This window comes from Rhinoderma darwinii, chromosome 3 (assembly GCF_050947455.1).
Source record: "Rhinoderma darwinii isolate aRhiDar2 chromosome 3, aRhiDar2.hap1, whole genome shotgun sequence".
NCBI classification, from domain to species: domain Eukaryota; kingdom Metazoa; phylum Chordata; class Amphibia; order Anura; family Rhinodermatidae; genus Rhinoderma; species Rhinoderma darwinii.
In genome coordinates this window covers 319,760,787-319,781,466 of record NC_134689.1, presented here as the reverse complement: position 1 = coordinate 319,781,466, position 20,680 = coordinate 319,760,787, and the positions used below count along the sequence as shown (strand labels likewise).

Genomic DNA, 20,680 nt, shown 5'->3' with positions numbered 1-20,680 from the left:
ATTTTTAGACAAATTTACCAATGTGGAAAACAGCCAACACTTTTTGCAGAATGTGGAGGAGATTCGTTAAAATCTCATACACTTTGCTGCTACCATATTCTGCTGCCTATTTTCCGCTCGCAAATCCGGACAGAAAATCCGCAGCTTTACCGCTAAGTGTGAACATAGCATTAGAATAACTGGTGCGAAGAGAAAAATGTGGCTGTATCTAGACATTAGCGTTCATTTCTGAACTGCACTTGAAACAGGAAAGGCTCCTATCATTATCCTCATAAGTGATAAGAATCTTGATTTCAGTATCGAAAAAGGGAAAAATATGTAAAGAGAAATGCTGGAAAATTTACACTCAGAAACTCCATTCCAAAAATAAAGAGCAATAGGTGGGAATTCATTCTAAATCTAACTTCACAAAAAAAGACAGAATGGCAACTTTATCACCTGCCCTTTCACAATTGGTGCTTCCCTGTATGGAAATTAGATACGTGACCTCAAAGTGCAGCATAAAATCAAGTGAGCATGTTTTCCCTGAATCAGTATTAGACGGAATCCACTTAAAAATGGGAAAATCAAGTGATTTGTGCGACTTTGAACGAGGCATGGTCATCGCTGCTAGACTACCTGGGGCCAGTATTTAAAAAACTGCTAAACTTGTGGGGTTTTCTCGTACAATGCTGTAGAGAGTATACTAAAAATGTTGTGATCAGGCAAAAACATCCAGCAAAAGGGGATCTTATGGGCGTCAACAACTCGTCAACAAAAGAGGTCAGAAGAGGGTGTCAAGAATTGTCCTGATGAACAGGTGGTGAACTGTCAAGCAAATCATAGCCGAATATAACGCTGGTGCTCCAGCTAATGCGTCCGAAGGCACAACTCGTCCTTCCTTAGCACAGATGGGCTATAACAGAAGACAAACAGTTTGAGAGCCATTGCTCCATAAGGAAAACAGAAAGGCGAGTCTCCAGTGGTCAAAAGAGTGTAAACATTGGATCACTGAGCAATGGAAAAACATCACATGGACGGATGAATGCAAATTTCTGTTGCACTATGCTGATGGGAGGGGCAGCATGAATCGATAAACCCTTCTTGTCATATGTCAACAGTTCAGGCTGGTGGAGGTGAAGTAATGGTGTGGGGAATGTTTCCTTGGCACCCCATGGGTCCTACCCGTGGATGTACGTTTGAACAATAGGGCTTACCTAAGCATTATGGCCGACCAAATTCATCCATTTATGGCAGCTGTCTACCCTACAACGGAAGGAGACTTTAGTGGTACCTGCAAGAAGCCATCCTGTCTGTATGGGCCAATGGTCCTGTGGAAACTATGCCACAACTAACTGCTGCGGTTTTGAAGACCAAAGAAAATCCAAAGCGCTACTAGATGGGAGTCTACAATAAAGTGTCCATTCACTGTATATCATCTGTGGTCTCCTTACAGTTCACTACCATCTCTGTGGGGTGTCTGTTTTGTTTTTTTCTCCAGACACAGGTTATATTGCAGCTTAGCTCCGCTTGCTTGAATGTGTTTGAGCTGCAACACCAGACATAGCCCATAGACAGGAGTGTTGCTGTTTCTGTGCAAAATAAATCAGTCTTTTTGCTAATCTCAGACAACCCCTTCAACTTATCTCCAAGGCAAGTTAGTAAATTTTACGGCAACAGAACAATGAAAGAGGCAATCCAGAAGCCATCTTCCACTGTGTAAAGCGGGGTCGGAAACGCTGGTGTTTTGCTCTACAGTAAGCGTCAATACCAGATCCCCCCCATGGCCATATAGAGATATCATGGTGCTGGCCGGAGGCGGACACTAATTTGCCCTAATAAATAAGAATCTGGCAATCTAGGACTGTCTAGATGGGAGTTTTGACTATGACAACCTGCGGTGACTTCTTAGATATCCTCCAATGATGAGGACACTGTACTACTTTTACACAACAGCAGTTTATATTTTTAAATACAATCTCTACTTCCAATAATTATGTGTCAGTGCTATTAGTTAAAAAAGGTGCCAGCCCCCTCCCCCATTCCAGAGCTGGAGGAGAGCGCACGTTTCCATGGATAATTAATAGTTACGGTTTAATTATCTATTTAATAGCTCCATGAAAGCTGCATTGCAAGTTTGATATGATGTTGTTTTATGGAAAACCTTTCTGGCACAGATGTTTTCTCAGCCTTTCTGGGTGTACAGATATAGAAAATTACATAAATAAATATACGCAAACTCTAAAAGTTTTTCTTTTTCTCACGTCGCACTGATGTGCAAATAAAGATTTCATAAAAATCATGGTAAATTCATGTTTTATATTAGACTGGTGTATATGATCATGCATTCTAAAAGCCAATTTAGATGAAAAGGATAAAAGTGACCATTGTAATAGTAATATGACTTTTTGTCCTTCATAGAGGACAATGACTAAAACGGCACGACAGTGAGCCACTGCTAGCTTCCGGCATTTTAACCGAGATGAAAAATACTGCTTGTGAACACAGCCCTAGGTTTTTAATAACTAAATCAATGAGCTTCATATAAGGAAGACTTTAGCACCCTCTAGTGGAAACAATGGAATACAACACCGAATATAAAAGGAGACCGTTACTTACAATTCAACAAGATTTGGTAGCTTCTGCGCAAGATTTTCTGGCTGCAAAATATAAAAAACACATTATACATCTGCAGATACTAAGGGTATTTGCACACACAACATCAAAAACGTCTGAAAATACGGAGCTATTTTCAAGGGAAAACAGCTCCTGATTTTCAGCCGTTTTTTTGGCAACCCGCGATTTTCGCGGCTATTATTTACGGACGTTTTTGGAGCTGTTTTTCTATAGAGTCAATGAAAAACGGCTCCAAAAACGTCCTAAGAAGTGACATGCACTTCTTTTTCGCGGGTCGTCTTTTTACGTGCCATTTTTGGAAAAGAAGGCGAATAAAAACGCCCTGTCGGAACAGAACGCTGTTTCTCCCATTGAAATCAATGGGCAGATGTTTTAGGCGTTCTGCTTCCGATTTTTAAGTCGTTTTTCGGGACGTTTACAGCCCGAAGAACGGCTGAAAATAGCCTGTGTGCACATACCCTAAGAAGAAAGCTGTGGAAATGCCCAATTTAAACTTACTCTTTGACTGTTTCGAACCTGTTGATGTGAATGGAAACTATAGCCAGGGTCGGGAGAACGAACTATACTAACAAAAAATATAGAAAGGCAACATGAGAGAGCGCTTCCTTGTAGGAGAAGCCACTGTGGTATAGAAATGAATAAATGAAATGCCACCAAACTATAATTGTGAGTGTCTAATATACAGTGAACAAAAAAGTGCATCATATTTCCAGGTCCATTCAGCTATTATGCCCAATGGCACAAAGATATTGTGCCATTTGCAAAACAGCCAACTATAAAGAATACATCTTCCTTATTTGTGTCCGGATGGCTTTGTAATATAACCTCTCGAGGACACTTATCGAAACGGTAAGCGGTTCAGACTTTATTTATTATGAGTTCACTGTATTCATGATCATAGTGGTACATGCATATAAATCTATGGTCGTCACTCAGAAGAGAAGAAGGTGGGAGGGAGGCGGGAGAGCATTCCCCTTATAAATTTTGTGAACTTATAAGTATATCTGTGTATCTCACTTGTGGATTTCGTTATAGGGGTAACAATGTACACTTTTTCTTGTGCTGGGATTTATTTATTTTTAGGTCGCCTTAGGTGTCTAGGTAGAAATTGGGGAAAACAGTTGACAAGAAGCGCCCGTTCCCATCTAATCTAAAGCCCTTTTTGACCATTCAGCAAGTACCATCTTCTTGCCTTATAAATACTGAAGACCAGAACTTGTCGCTCTTTGCTAGAGTCTTGCAGCCTTATTAAAATCTTAGTGCATATCGTGAGATGTTATCCTAGACCCAGTTTTGATTTATGGTTATTATGTGTCTTTAAAGGGGGTCATCCAGGTTGTTAAAATTATTTGCCTATCCTTAGGATAGTCCATCAATATTAGATCAGTAGGGGTCTGACTGTTGGCACCCCCGCTGACCAGCTGTTTGAAGTGGCCGCGGCGCTTGTACGACAGTCGCAGCCTTTTTTTGTTTACATGGTTCTCTTCTCCGTTTGTACTTGCACGCGCCGTTACATTTGTAGCGGCCGTGCAAGGTATTGCACCACTGTCCATTCACGGTTGCACCCCAACCGATCTAATATTGATGGCCTATCCTAAGGAAAGGCCATCAATTTTAATAACCCGCATAACCCCTTTAAGTAGTATTACTTTCTTTCTTTAAAAGCCAACTCATCTGACAGCCTGCTGGTACAAGGGTGGAATCTCAAAAACTGCTGCTCTGACAGACCCTACAGAATGGTGGTCAACTTAGAAGAAGAATTAGGCCCTGTTCACACTGAGCTTTTTTTTTTGCAGGCAGGAAATTCTGCCTGGAAAAATCAGCTGCGTTTTTTTTTTTAAGTGGTTTTGCACCACACGTGTTTTTTGCTGCGTTTTTTTTACCTCTTTCAACAGGAAAATAAAAAAACGTGAGCTTTTTTTGCCAAAAAAAGGCGTCATAAATCGCAGCAAAAAAAGTGTAAAAAAAACCTCAAATTTCAATGGGGTATTTGATGCGAAAAAAGCCTCAATATAGTGCATGTCGCTTCTTTTGAAAACGCCTTCCCCTCCCATTGAAATCAATGAAAGGCAATTTCGGACGTTTTTTGCCGCGGTCTTAGGGAACCAGATACAAAGATAAACATTTGTACTCACCAGTGTGGTCAGAGAGTTGCGCTTCATGTAAAGTCTCTCAAGATACTGAAGTCCTTCATCCTTTAGTAGTTCTAGAGGAAAGTGGTTAAGGTTGCGGTAATTTAAGAAAAGATTCTTGTGTCTTTCCAGCTTGGCCACAGAGATGGTCTGGCAGAGTTCAGAAGCCATGTTTGGCTGGGGTCCATCCAACTGGACAAAGTGCACTTCAACATCTCAAATCATCTATACAGCAGGACATACAATGATAAAAAAATTATTATTTTATACATACACACACACACGCACGCACATATATATAAATAAATACATGCTAGGTTGCATTCGTCCTCCATTGATACTACCAGAGAATGCAACAGGGTTGACATTAAAGCAACTGTAAAATGTTGCATTTCGGCTTTACCGCAGCTGCAATATTTCCGACTATTGGAAAAAAAATCAGACCAAGTTTGACTTTTTGGAATGGTTTTATGGTCATCTGCGACCTTGTTTTCTATAGGGAAACAGTGAATTTGTGTCACAGTAAGGCCTTGTTCACACAGCGTTAATTTGACACGCTTTACGCGCCGAAAAACGCATCAAAAAGGCATGCTTTAAACTTCCCATTGACATCAATGGAAAAACGCATTGCAGTGCATAAATTTTTTTACGCACGTGTGTTTAAAAACGCGTCATGTAAAAAAGGAACCATCAGGTCAATTCTTGGCCTGTAAAATGTGTGCCAAAAATGCGCATGATTCTCATAGTCAATGGGAGTCCTAATTACACGGCCAAAAACGCGTCAAAACGCCTGTACTTTAAAAAGAGCAATGCAAAAAACGCTAGCGTTTTTGACGCATTTATACGTGGTTTTTTTGAGCGCCGTGTGAACAAGGCCTAAATCAAATGTTTCCATGTAGCCCTAGCCATAGTTATGGGAGGATAAAAAAAGAGGACTCAATATAGGACAGGGACAAACGGTGTTCTGCTTCAAAGTTTTCGGGCAATCTTAGACAAATCTTTCTGACAATAAGTTGATCTCAGACTGGGACCCCCAGCAAATAGTTGTAATCTGTGGTGGAAATGGGAGCAAGTATTTAAATTTTCCTGCAGTTACTGCAAGGAAAATGACGAATTACACAGTTTCATGTAAAATACGGATATGCCAGGTCCCCCAAGAGCGAGAGACACTCTTTATAACCACTCTCCGTACTCACTTATCGATGACCGCCCCCCCCCTAACAGCACATTCACCAAACTTTTGATATGTCATAAAGACATTTTAGACGTTTGGATTGGTGGGTGTCTGGGTGCTGAGACCCCCCCGCTGTCGCTGAAACGAGGGTGCAGTAGTGCTTAGCTGAGCGACCTGCATCTTCGCTCCTCGTTAACCTTAAGACGACTCTCATAGACGTTCTATGTGAACAGACTTCAGCCTAGGGGCTTATCCAGACGAACGTGATATACGTCCGTGCAACGCGCGTGATTTTCACGCGCCTCGCACGGACCTATATTAGTCTATGGGGCCATGCAGACAGTCCGTGATTTTTACACAGCGGGTGTCCGCTGCGTAAAACTCACGACATGTCCTATATTTGTGCGTTGTTTGCGCATCACGCACCCATTGAAGTCAATGGGTGCGTGAAAAATCACACGCACCACACGGAAGCACTTCCATGGGACGCACGTGATTCGCGCAACAGCTGTCAAAACTATGAATGAAAACAGAAAAGCACCATGTGCTTTTCTGTTTACAAACATACAGAGTGTCATAATGATGGCGGCTGCGCGAAAATCACGCAGCCGCGCATCATATGGTGATGACACACGGAGCTGTTAAGTGCCTTTTGCGCGCGCAAAACGCACACGCTCGTGTGAATCCGGCCTAAGGGCATGCCCACACGTGGCGGATTTCCTCCGCAACTGTCCGCATCAATGCCGCACAGAATCTGCGTTGCAGATTCTGCGGCGGATCTGCCCAAAATGTGCAGTAAATTGATGCGGACTAGCTGCTGCGGACTGCGGTAAAAGTGCTTCCCTTCTCTCTATCAGTGCAGGATAGAGAGAAGGGCCAGCACTTTCCCTAGTGAAAGTAAACGAATTTCATACTTACCGGCCGTTGTCATGGTGACGCGTCCCTCTTTCGGCATCCAGCCCGACCTCCCTGGATGACGCGGCAGTCCATGTGACCGCTGCAGCCTGTGATTGGCTGCAGCCGTCACTTAGACTGAAACGTCATCCTGGGAAGCCGGACTGGAGACAGAAGCAGGGAGTTCTCGGTAAGTATGAACTTATATTTTTTTGACAGGTTGCTGTATATTGGGATCGGTAGTCACTGTCCAGGGGGCAGAAATAGTTACTGCCGATCGCTTAACTCTTTCAGCACCCTGGACAGTGACTATTTACTGACGTCTCCTAGCAACGCTCCCGTAATTACGGGAGCCCCATTGACTTCCTCAGTCTGGCTGTAGACCTAGAAATACATAGGTCCAGCCAGAATGAAGAAATGTCATGTCAAAAAAGCAAGACGCATCCGCAGCACACATAACATGTGTATGACAGCTGCGGACTTCATTGCGGAATTTAGAATCTCCATTGAAGTCAATGGAGAAATTCCGCCATGAGTCCGCAACCAGTCCGCCACAACTCCGCAACATCCATTGCATGCTGCGGACACCAAATTCCGCACCGCAGCCTATGCTCCGCAGCGGAATTTTCAGCCTCGTCTAAACGAACCCTACTAAATAGAAGTGGAAGTCAATGGAGAAACGGCTCCGCTGCGGATTAACGCTGCGGAGTGTCTGCAGCGGAATTCAAGAGCAATTCCGCCACGTGTGGCTTTGCCCTAACAGGGAGTGCAGATGAGAGTCGAAGATGCAGGTTGCTCAGCTAAGCACTACTGCACCGTTTCAGCGACAGCGGGGGTCTCAGCACACTTCTGATATGTCTCTATAACATTTTCAAAGTTTAATCAAAGTGCAGTTTCTCCTTTGCAGGCATTTTATTAAAATGTATTATTTTATTAAATAAAACAGATTTACAATTGTTTTTTATTAAAAATGTCTTGTCTTCTGCAGCTTGTATGTCAAACAATACAAGCTGCTGGATGCTGTTCAGTGTTCAGTCCAATAGACCAGCTTATTGTCAGCTCGTCTCTATCCTGAACGCCATCCTAAACTGACATCTTTACAACCAAAGAAAATAAACATAAATAAAATAAGATGTCAGTTTAGAAAAGCATTCAGGAGAGCAGAGACTGACCTAACAGTAAGCTGGTCTGTCGGACTAAGCATTCAACGGCATCCAGCAGCTTGTATTATAAGACCTGTTTTAAAGGTAAGGTGTCATGAATTATTATTTTTTTTTTATCATATTGCTTTTAGTATGATAAAAAAATAAATATATATTTATTTGTGTTTGTGTGTTCTACTTTTTTTTAATTTTTACTTCTCTATGGGGGCTGCCATTTTTTTTTTCATCTCTGTATGTGTCGATTAACGACACATACAGAGATGGAATACGGCACATACATCCCCATAGAGAATGCGAACGGGAGCCGTTCCATTCACTGCAGCGTACGCCGTCTGTGTGGGAATGGCGCATGCGCCGCTCCCACACAGACCAAAACTAAGCTTGTTAGAGCGAAATCCGGCGCCATTTTCATGTGGACCGGAAGCTGCTGCCAGACAGTCAGATGACTACTTCCGGTCGTGGCTTCTGGCCATATGTTCAAGGAAGCGAAGACGCCATTATGTTCAAGGAAGCGAAGACGCAAGGAATAGGAGTGGAGGCGGCATGAGCAGGTAATTTATGCTCATGTATGTGATGTATGTATTATGTTCGTGTTATACTGTCTGATTAGCACTTTATCTAATCCTCCTACACTGTGCATTCGCTCAGAATATGGCGGCACACAGTGTAGGAGGTTTGAAGATTCAACCCCCTCCTTCTCCTGGCACTAGCCAGAATAAGGGAGGGGGGATTGTGTGAGGACACTAGAAAGTGTGTCTACCCCAAATTTGCAGCATAAATCAATGAGGTTGCTTTACCACATTGACCATGCTGCAATTTTGGGAACTGCTCCCTCTAGTGACCAGCACATGGAAATGTTATAAATTAGAATCTAATTTATAATATTTCCTGACTTGTGAAAAAATGAAAACAATGTGTAATCACTTAAATAATAATTGTTTAACTAAAAAAAAAAAAAAAATTCTAGCGACACATTCCCTTTAACACCTTCGGGACAGAGCCATTTTCTCACTTTTCACTCCCCGCATTCCAAGAGCCATAACTTTTTTATTTTTCCGTTAATAGAATGGTGTGAGGGTTTATTTTTTGCGGGAGGAGTTGTAGTTTCTTTGGTACCATTTATAGTTCCATATAATGAACTAAAACTGAAAAAAAATTATTTGCGGGCTGTTGTTGGAAAAACATGTGATTCCTCTATGATTTTTCTGGTTTTTGGTTTTGCGGCTTCCACTGTGCAGTAAAAACGATAACTTATCTTTATTCTGTGGCACAACACGATTACGGTGATACCAAATTTATAGTTTTTTTTAGATTTTACTACTTTTATTGATAATAAACTTTTTGTTAAAAAAAATGTCGCCACATTCTGAGAACCACAACTTTTGTATTTTTTCACCGATTGAGTGGTGTGAGGGCTTATTTTTTTGCGGCACGAGCTGCAGTTTTTATCAGTATGATTTTTTGGTACGTAGAACTTTTTGATCATTTTTTATTACATATTTTTTTTAGAGCTAAGTTGACCAAAAAACAGCGATTCTGGCGGTTTACATTTATCTTTTACGGCGTTCACTGCGTGCGTTAAATAACGCTATATTGTAATAGTACAGACTTTTACGGACGCAGCGATACCAATTTTGTTTTTTTTAAATATTTTACATTACTTTAGGGGGAAGATGTTTTTTTTTTTTTAACTTTTAATATATTTTTTTTTATCACACACTTTATTAGCCCCCCTAGGGGACTTGAACCAGCGATCGTTAGTACAATACACTGCAATACTAGTTTTGTTAAGCCCACAGGCAGGGCTTAAGAAAGCAAGAGTGACGGCAGTCCAGGAAGCCTTCATTAGGCTCCTGGGCTGCCATAACAACAGTCGTCACCCCCTCACTGCGGGGGTGGGCGATGAGCTGTCGCCTCAGATGCTGCGGTCACGATTGACCGCAGCATTTGAGGGGTTAAACAGCCAAGAACAGCACGATCGCTGCTCCTGGCTGTTAGTCCCAGGTGTCCGCTGTAAAATACAGCCGACACCCGCAGCATATGGAGCGCGCTCCAAACATTACCCCCTGCACCTGGACGTAATGGCACTTCCGGGTGCGCGAAGGGGTTAATAATTTACATGTACTGCAATAACAACAACAAAAAATGTCTGCAAAGGTGTCCATAGTCTTTCAAATTCCCACATAGGGTATTGAAAAATTGTCTGACAACCCCTTTAACTCCTGGTCAGACACCCCCTCTGCCATCCACCAGAGAAAAATGGTAGAGATCAGAAGGAAATGAACACCTGGATTCTCTACACAATTTCTTTCCGGAGCAGGCAGAAAATCCCGCAGACTGACAAACACAGTAGGTAAGCTATTTTTTCTGTTAACATTTATCATTCATTTCTAGGTCTAGTGCTCATTTAATCCGGAAATACCAGACAGCAGAAAATGACAAAAAAAAAAAAGAAATGTATCAGGTGCCAAAGTCCAGAGTACACTGCACAGAAGTCTCTGAACATCATTCGAGGGTAATGATCAAAGTGAATTCCGATTTACACCAGAATGGTTATTTCATTAATCTGCTCCCCAGAAAATAATGAAATGGCAATGAGCAAGGTGCCGTGAGCCCTTTTATTTAAAGAGGCCCTGTCACCAGTTCAGTGCCTCATGTCATAGGTGCTGTCACTCTAATAAGCAGATCGGGATACAAATTACACTGATATCATCACTTTCCGAGTTATAAGCCAGTCTTATTATGCTAATTAAGCTATACTAGCCAAAGGGGCGGTAACGATGATATTACACTAGGGGCGGTGTCTGTATAACGTTGTCCTATCAGTGTCCTACAGCTTCTCCCCTTCCCTGTACAGCGTGATCTCAGCTTCTATCGTCAGAAAATGTCTAAAGTTGAATTATCACTTTAGAGTGCCAAAAAATTTGGACGTCATATTTCAGAATCGGCACTGTTGCCACCAGACGAAACTACTATATCAAGTGATGTCTGTCTATTGTGAAGAATCTGCTTCAAATTAGACAAATACGAAATCTCCAAACTGTTAGATCACCTCCTACATAAATGAAAAGCTTGAAAATAACCTCATAAAAATATCTTACATTTACCCATGACCTACCAAAGGCGCACACTCAGCAGGGAAGTGGACTCAACTGTGAACACACAGGCACAGTATTCCTGATCATTGTTTATCCCAAAAAGCTTTGCTCATAGCTGTTTAGTGAGCGTCAGCCAACAAGCTAGAGAGACGCAAGTATCAGATGTCGAAATCAGATCATAGGGAAACAGGTGCAGGTTACAATATTGTGACTGTGAGTCAGTCTACATTAGGGGTCTCAAACATGCGTCCACTGAGGCTGCCATCTGCGGCCCGCGGAGCACCGAAGCTCCCTCGGGAGAGGCGAGAGTAGGCCGAAGGAGGAGCACGCCGACGCAACTTCATGAATGAGCGCAGTCCCTTTCCAACACTGCTGGATCGTTGGTAGTAGGTGAGCTATGGCCACACAGCCTCCTGTAGATCGTGAAACCCCCCCCCCCCCCACTGTAGATAGTCTCCTACAAGACCTGCACCCTTCCTATTGTTAGCACCATTGGGGCTCCCTCTAGGAGTGGAATCCCCAGCAACTTCTCCAGGAGAATCTCGACATCACGGTCTATATATGGACAGACTTCAGGGGCTCCTCCAGTAAAAGAATCTCTGGCCAGAGCATCAGCAACACTCTGGCTGGGGATTCCACTCCTAGGAGTCCCAATGGAGATATCTACATGTGGGCGTGTGTGGCACATATCTACATGTGGGCGTGTGTGGCACATAGCTACATGTGTGCGTGTGTGGCGCATATCTACATGTGGGCGTGTGTGGCGCATATCTACAGGTGTGCGTGTGTGGCGCATATCTACATGTGTGCGTGTGTGGCGCATATCTACATGTGTGCGTGTGTGGCGCATATCTACATGTGTGCGTGTGTGGCGCATACCTACATGTGTGCGTGTGTGGCGCATACCTACATGTGTGCGTGTGTGGCGCATATCTATATGTGTGCGTGTGTGGCGCATATCTACATGTGTGCGTGTGTGGCGCATATCTACTTGTGGGCGTGTGTGGCACCATCTACAGAGGGCACTGTGGCACCATCGACAGGCGGCTGCCCAATCTTGTGTCTGCCAAATACTGCCAACTGAGCAGCCAGACTGCATTTAGCATCACTTAAACTGGATTGTTAAAATAAGCACGCGGAGTAAACTCGCAAATTTCCGGTAGATTATACCTAGCGGTATTATTATAGTAATGTAGTATTGTTATAGTAATCTAGCATTGTTATTGTAATGCAATGTAGTATGGTTGCACAATGAATCGAAACTTCTATACTGTCTCGATACCGTGCACCCTCAAACGGTTCGATACCGTTATTTCATGTATTTCGACACTAAGCTGTGCAGGCGCACAGCTAAGTATAGTAATGCATGAATGTTGTTAGAGTGGGGCTGCGGCTGTGTGATAGTCATTACCCCGCTCCTGAGTCCTGAGAAGTGCGCGCGCAGTCAGCTCGATGTGATGCGACCGAAGCTGCACTAATGAGCGCCGGCAATGAAGACAGAACATTGCAAGCACACTGCAAATCACCCCCATGTTCTGTCTTCAGTGCCTGCGCCGCCGCTCATTAGTGCAGCGCTGGCCGCATCACCTCAGGCTGACCGCGCGCACTTGTCAGGAGCGGGGCAATAGCTGTATTACACAGACGCAGCCACGCTCTAACGGCGGAGATCAGAGAAATATCTAATCTCCGCCACTATTCCCCTGAATGCTGCGATCAAAGCTGACCGCAGCATTCAATGGGTAAATGAGAAGGGAGATGCCCTTTGGATCGCGTCATAGGGAATCCCTATGACGCGATTGAGGGACATACCATATATTGGCAGACAGCCCAGGGTCCATTGAAGGACCCCAGGGCTGTCTGATCATATTTCCTGTTAGAGCATACTTAGGTATGTCCTAACAACTGCCTGTGTACTATCAGTACACAGGCTAATGTACTGGCAATATATATATGCCAGTACATTGAAGTAAAAAAGTAAAAAAAAATAAAAGTAATATTAAATTAAAATGAAAAAAAATAATATACACTCATTTTTACAATAAACATTAAAATAAAAATCTCAATACATAAAATACACATTCGGTATCGTCGTGACCGTAGTAACACATTTATAGCGTCACTTATGTTGTTTACGCGGTTATAAAATAAAAACGGCTTTGTTTCACTTATTAATGTGAGGCACGAGGTATTATGAATTTTGAACCTCCATGTGCCTCACATTAATAGTAATTAATCCCATCATGTACCTCACACATTAACCCAATGTCGTCCATTACGACTAAGGAACACGATGGGGTTAATTACTATTAATCTGAGGCACATGGAGGTTCAAAATGTATCACACCTCGTGCCTCACCTCAGAAAATGGAAGAACTTTTTTTTTCTTATTATTATTGGCAAAGTATCATTTTGGTATCGAGTATCGCAATACTACACAAAGTATCGGTATCGAAGTTCAAATTATATATATATGTATATACACACACACTTTTTTGTTTTTTTAAGTGGTAAAACATAAAAAAATATATATATAAAATTTGGTATCACCGTAATTGTATTGAGCCGCAGAAGTTAAGTTGTCGTTTTTACCGCACAGAGAAAGCCAAGAAAAACAATGGAGGAATCGCTGTTTTCTCCCATTTGTCTGAAAAGATATTTTTGCCCATTTCCCTGTACATTATATGGTACTTTAAACGGCGTCAATAGAAACTACACCTCCTCCCGCAAACAATAAGCCCTCACACCGCTCTATTGATGGAAAAATAAAAAAATTATGGTTCATGGAAGGCGGGAAGTGAAAAACGACCATGCCAAACAGTGTGCAAGCACAGTTTTCGGGCACGTCAATAACCATGATCCTTCATGTGGCTTTGGAATGCTTGTTTGTTAGTTTTGCCTGCAATAAACACATAAACAAGTATTTGGAAACCTTGCCGTAAAACCACATGCGGCCACTACATGTGGCGTATTTTAGGGCCCCAAACATGCCCATTTATGTGAACAAGTCACACTGTAGAACTGCAGTAGATGGATGTAGGCTGCAATGTGCTATTTCTGCCTGGGGTCCTAACTCCTCTTTCTGCCCACTCTCTCACTGGACGTGTAAATTGTGCGCCATGTGACTAGATGTGAGGCTGGTTAGCACATGTGTGGTAATCTGACACTACATCTATGAGCAAATTTGTGACAGATCATGAGAGAAGTGCTGAGCCATGCATACACTGGAACTGCGGTATTATACAGAAGGACCGGCTGCACAAATAACCGCACAATGCACACGGACTATGTGAACATAAGGGCATTGGTGAAAGCAGTCCCCACTGCCACAGCCGCTACAGCATGAACACGCTGTAAAGGCACGCTATAAAGGCAGCATTGTACCAACCCCCCGGCTGTCCCCCACACCCCAGCGCCAGTCCCCTCAATCACACACGACTGACGCATCTACTCACCTTTTTATTGCTCTTGAAGTCCTGACAGATAAATTAGCACCAGCCATGAAACCCTCATCCTGATTGGCCTGGGGGGCAGTTCCGTAATTGGTTGGAGCACAGACAGGGCGGGTACGCCACGAATCAATGGCGTTTAGGATAACAAACAGGATACTGATAACTAAACACCGATTGGATGGACTTCTCAGAGGTTGTATTAATTACCTGTTCCCTATTGGTGACATCTCTCCTTTAGACGTTTTGTTTGGATGCATATAATTGGTTGATTTTTGATTGGCAGCGCTTAGAACCTATTATAATTTATAATAATAGTTAGTAAAATAAAGCTGTTCTCTGTATTGACGCTTTCCGTGCTTACTAGGCAACTCGAATGGGAACACTGGCTGTAGCAATGCATGCTAGGAGTAGTAGTTCCAGTAATTAAGCAGCCGCGCACTATTTACAATTACATGCTGCAGTTTATATGAGTGTTTAGTCAGGGTATATGGGGCAGTATATGTTCTGTTCTGTGCTTGAACAACATATTCATGTTTCATCGTAGGGGACAAGATGTATGTTACACCCTCATGGTCACGTGATTATGATTTTACTCTATACCATGTGACAGTCAATTCAAGAAGCTAGGGGGAGATTTATTAAGACCAATGCCAGGTGGCACTGTTGTAGCCAAAGATCACCATGTGCAATGCCAAGCGAGGACTGATGAATCACGTTCCACTGTTTGGCAAGCTGATGGATAAAACTAGTTTTGGCGAATGCCAGGGGGACGTTATAAAGCCCCTGCGCCTCTCATACCACATATAAATCTGGTACATTCTTTACTGGCTAAGACAATGGCGCAGCGTTGTAGTGTTTAGTATGTGTTTGGGTATTACTACATAGATGCCGGCTCTCCTGAATTGTCTCCTGCAGAGACAGTAGAGAAAACTTGCTGTATATGTATTTATATTGCTGTCATTTACTTTAACCCCTTCCCGACATTTGACGTAACTATGTCATAGTCGGGAAAGGGTTTCTTGCAAAGTGCCGTAACTATGACACGCTCTCAAAGACACTGGTGAAATGGCCAGGATCGGAGCTAGCTGCGATTTCAGATGTTTAACCACTTAGACGCTGCGGTCAATAAGGACTGCGTCATCCACATGCTATGGCAACCGAAGGCTGAACAATAGCCTACTGGTCTGCTGAGTCTAATAGGCTGCTTGTCAGTGTAAGGCCCCATGCACACGACCGTAAAAATCGTCCGTAATTTACGGACCCATTCACTTCTATTGCCCACAAACAACTTCCCGTATATTTGCGAGAAGGTGTCAGTGCCGTAGAAGTGTACCGCAAATTATGGAACATGTCCGTTCTTTTGCTTTTAACGGGCCGTGCTCCCATACTTTGTATGGGAGCACAAGCCAAAAATGCGAGTCGCTGTCCGCGGCGGCGAGCTGTCCCCGTAATCACGGGCCTTGATTATGGGCACGGCCGCCTGCTTGGGGTCTACGGGTGCAGTCACATGCGGCAGATTTTTACGCAGAAATTTCTGCAGCTGAACATCAGTTCTATTCATCTGAATGGAACTTGCAGAAATCCATGCACCTGCTGCAGAAACAACCACATTCAGATGAATAGAATTGATGATCATTTCTGCAATACAATTTACCGCATGTGACTGCACACCACACTATATAAGTAGTACAGTGTATTTATTATACCATCATCTTCAAGTCCACATAAATAAAACGTCTAAAAAAACGTGATTAAAAAGTCGCATGTACCCCACCAAAATGGTACCAATAAAAACTAGAGCCCGTCTCACAAAAAAACAAACCTCACACAGCTCCCTTGACGGAAAAATAGAAAAGTTATGGCTATCAGAACATGAAGACACCAAAAAAATTTTTTATTTTGTTAAAGTAAAAAATAAAAAAAGCAAAATTCGGTATTGCCATTGACCTGTCAAATAAAGTTAACATGTCAATTATACCACACAGTGAATGTTGTATTAAAAATACTAAGAAACAATGCCAGATTTGCTGTTTGTTTTAACACCTTAAAATAAATGTAATAAAAAAGCAATCAAAAAGGCACATGTACCCCAAAATGGTACCAATAAACACTACAGTTCGTCCTACAAAAAAACATCCCTCATATGGCTACATTAATGAATAATAAAAAAAGTAATGACTTGTAATGTTGGGATGAAAAAACATCTAGCTGGGCAGGCCAGAGGGAAATATTAGCTTCAAGAGGTGGTTATCAAGGACCGCTGGAAGCGAGAGCGCCCATATATTATACCAGGACAACACTTTCCCAGCGAGGCTCCCCAAACTGCAGAGGTGCAGAGTGTGTTCCAGAAAATGTTATCAGTGCGATACACCCGATTAAACCTAGCTTGTGCATAAAGGATTGCTTCAAAGCGTATCAAACATCTATTTATCATTATGTTTATTATTTATTTATTTAATTACCTCATTATTATACCACCTTATAGCCTCATGTACTCCGCATTTTCATAACCGAGAGAACCTGCTTAACAATTTATGAGGTGTGTGTCTCCAGGGGCACAACCTGGGTACAACATATTAGGCAGTGGAATGGCATATCTGGAAAAATGTAAACTTTCAGTTTGCACCAACCGCTGCGCAATAATTTCTAGAAAACACCTGTGGAGTCAAAATGGTCACTACACCGCTTGATAGATGCCCTGAAGAGTGTATTTTCCAAAATGGGGTCACTTCTCAGGGTTTCTTTTATTATTTTACCTCAGTCTTTGCAATTGTGGGCCAATGCTGTGTAAATCACCAACTTAGGTGATTTCTAATATATAGGCTCTGCCAGAAAGGCCAAGAGTGGCTGTGGCATAAAGCTCCCCCTTGTTGCAGCCAGGGGCGTTGATAAAGGGTACAGAAAAAGTAGTCGCACCCATGCACTGGTGCCTCAGGGGTTGAAAGGCCCTTATGTCACATTAGAAGACACTAGTATTATTTGGAGCCTGTACAAAAATGAAAATTACTCTCCGAATTAGCGCACTCTGAAATTCCCAAGGGACTACCAAAATGCGTAAACATGAAATCATGTTACAATCGTAGACAATTGTATCACCGAGGCCGATTGTAATAATATGTAATTTAAAGTCACCCTGATGTGACATTCCCAAGCTCACACACACACGCACACGCGCCCACACACATTTAGGATTTTACCCGCGCGGTACATTTTGGGTAATGTTAACACCGGCGGTAGCCGATAATTAAGATGATAAATTTAACGTTAAATATCTCAGCGGAAAAAAATCCTATTTCAAAATCGATTGCGGCATTGTTTTTGTATTGAAAAGAGCTTTGAAATAAGCCCCACTCGACCCCCACATGCCATTTAAGATTTTGCTACCCCTACCCATCCCACTGCCCCCAAGGGGGTGGGGGTATTTTTTTTTTGGCGTTAACTGGTAGATTTTATGACCCTATTAAATCCCACAGCCTCTACCTTGAGCCGTTCAAAAGTTATGAGGGTGTTCCGGAACTTTTGGTGGGTACTGTATATATATATATATATATATATATATATATATATATACACTACCGTTCAAAAGTTTGTGGTCACCCAGACCATTTTGTGTTTTCCATGAAAACTCACACTTATATTTATCAAATGAGTTGCAAAATGACTAGAAAATATAGTCAAGACATTGCCAAGGTTAGAAATAATGATTTTTATTTGAAATAATAATTTTCTCCTTCAAACTTTGCTTTCGTCAAAGAATGCTCCATTTGCAGCAATTACAGCATTGCAGACCTTTGGCATTCTAGCTGTTAATTTCGTTAGGTAATCGGGAGAAATTTCACCCCATGCTTCCAGAAGGCCCTCCCACAAGTTGGATTGGCTTGATGGACACTTCTTGAGTACCATACGGTCAAGCTGCTCCCACAACAGCTCTATGGGGTTGAGATCTGGTGACTGCGCTGGCCACTCCATTACAGATAGAATACCAGCTGCCTGCTTCTTCCCTAAATAGTTCTTGCATAATTTGAAGGTGTGCTTTGGATCATTGTCCTGTTGTAGGATGAAATTGGCTCCAATCAAGCGCTGTCCACAGGGTATGGCATGGCGTTGCAAAATGGAGTGATAGCCTTCCTTATTCAAAATCCCTTTTACCTTGTACAAATCTCCCACTTTACCAGCACCAAAGCAACCCCAGACCATCACATTACCTCCACCATGCTTGACAGATGGCGTCAGGCACTCATCCAGCATCTTTTCAGTTGTTCTGCGTCTCACAAATGTTCTTCTGTGTGATCCAAACACCTCAAACTTCGATTCGTCTGTCCATAACACTTTTTTCCAATCTTCATCTGTCCAATGTCTGTGTGCTTTTGCCCATCTTTTCCTTTTATTAGCCAGTCTCAGATATGGCTTTTTCTTTGCCACTCTGCCCTGAAGGCCAGCATCCCGGAGTCACCTCTTCACTGTAGATGTTGACACTGGCGTTTTGTGGGTACTATTTAATGAAGCTGCCAGTTGAGGACCTGTGAGGGGTCTATTTCTCAAACTAGAGACTCTAATGTGCTTGTCTTGTTGCTCAGTTGTGCAGCAGGGCCTCCCACTTCTCTTTCTACTCTGGTTAGAGCCTGTTTGTGCTGTCCTCTGAAGGGAGTAGTACACACCGTTGTAGGAAATCTTCAGTTTCTTGGCAATTTCTCGCATGGAATAGCCTTCATTTCTAAGAACAAGAATAGACTGTCGAGTTTCACATGAAAGCTCTCTTTTTCTAGCCATTTTGAGAGTTTAATCGAACCCACAAATGTAATGCTCCAGATTCTCAACTAGCTCAAAGGAAGGTCAGTTTTATAGCTCATCTAAACAGCAAAACTGTTTACAGCGGTGCTAACATAATTGCACAAGGGTTTTCAAGTGTTTTCTAATCATCCATTAGCCTTCTAACACAGTTAGCAAACACAATGTACCATTAGAACAATGGAGTGATGGTTGCTGTAAATGGGCCTCTATACACCTATGTAGATATTGCATTAAAAACCAGACGTTTGCAGCTGGAATAGTCATTTAGCACATTAATAATGTATAGAGTGTATTTCTGATTAATTTAATGTTATCTTCATTGAAAAAAACTGCTTTTCTTGCAAAAATAAGGAAATTTCTGAGTTACCCTAAACTTTTGAACGGTAGTATATATATATATATATATATATATACATACATATATATATATATATATATATATACATATATATATATATATATATATATATATATATATATATATATATATATATATATATATATATATGTATAAAGTGTCCATATAAAACAGAAAAAATTAAATTATTGGGGACATTGGAAAAGTTTAAACAAATAAATAATGAAATAACTAAAAGAGAATACCATAAAAACACAGAAATCACACATTTGTAGGATAAATACAAGTTATTAGGGATGTATTACTGTATTTTTCGGACTATAAGATGCAGATTTTAGCGAGAATAAGGCCGGATTCACATGAGCATGTGCGTTTTGCACGCGCAAAAAACGCTGCGTTTTTTGCGCGCATAAGGTCCACAAAAGCTCCGTGTGTCATGAGCATATGATGCATGGCTGAAACATTTCAAGAAGAGTTCGATTTCCACACCATCCACTGAAGCGCCAGGCATCGGACCAGGGGGCCGCACACCATTCCATCCTGAATAGGGCAGGGAAACCTAGGCTACCAGACCCGTCCGTGAGCAGTTAAAAATCTGGGCTGGAAACAGTGGGTGACCTCCAGCATGTACGCCCATTGTAATCCTGCAAAAAAGTATGACAGATTCTCAGATTCGCTCTAATGTCAGCTGATATTCTAACTAATTGAGAAGGGGATGAGACTCCAGCTGTAGCCATTGACAACCGACGAGAAAAAATCCAGTCCAAGGGCATCACCCTGCTAGCAAAAACGAATAAACCCGACAGTGACTGGATGTCTCAATTGCATTTTTTTTTTATTACAGATAAGGCTGAAACTAAAAGGGATCACAATTTATCAATTTTATCCGCAGGCAAACGAAAAACCATGTCCCACTAATCAATTTCTATACATAAAAATGAAATCATCGTAGTGGGGCCTTTGGTTTTTTCCACTGATAGGGGAATCCCGAAATGGCGGGACAAA

General features: G+C 42.2%; 1 protein-coding gene across 1 annotated transcript in view; it reads right to left on the bottom strand.

Annotated features, from left to right (window-relative positions):
* The window catches only part of LRRC28 (leucine rich repeat containing 28), a 60,694-nt gene extending 46,074 nt beyond the window's left edge, over window positions 1-14,620 (bottom strand). Inside the window, exons 1-3 of the mRNA XM_075858236.1 lie at window positions 14,530-14,620; window positions 4,752-4,973; window positions 2,599-2,639 (exon numbers count right to left, since the gene is read on the bottom strand). Coding sequence (XP_075714351.1) covers window positions 2,599-2,639; window positions 4,752-4,919 — 209 coding nt within the window. The 5' untranslated portion in view covers window positions 4,920-4,973; window positions 14,530-14,620. The remainder of the gene's footprint in view (window positions 1-2,598; window positions 2,640-4,751; window positions 4,974-14,529) is intronic.
* Between the last annotated feature and the right edge of the window lie 6,060 nt (window positions 14,621-20,680).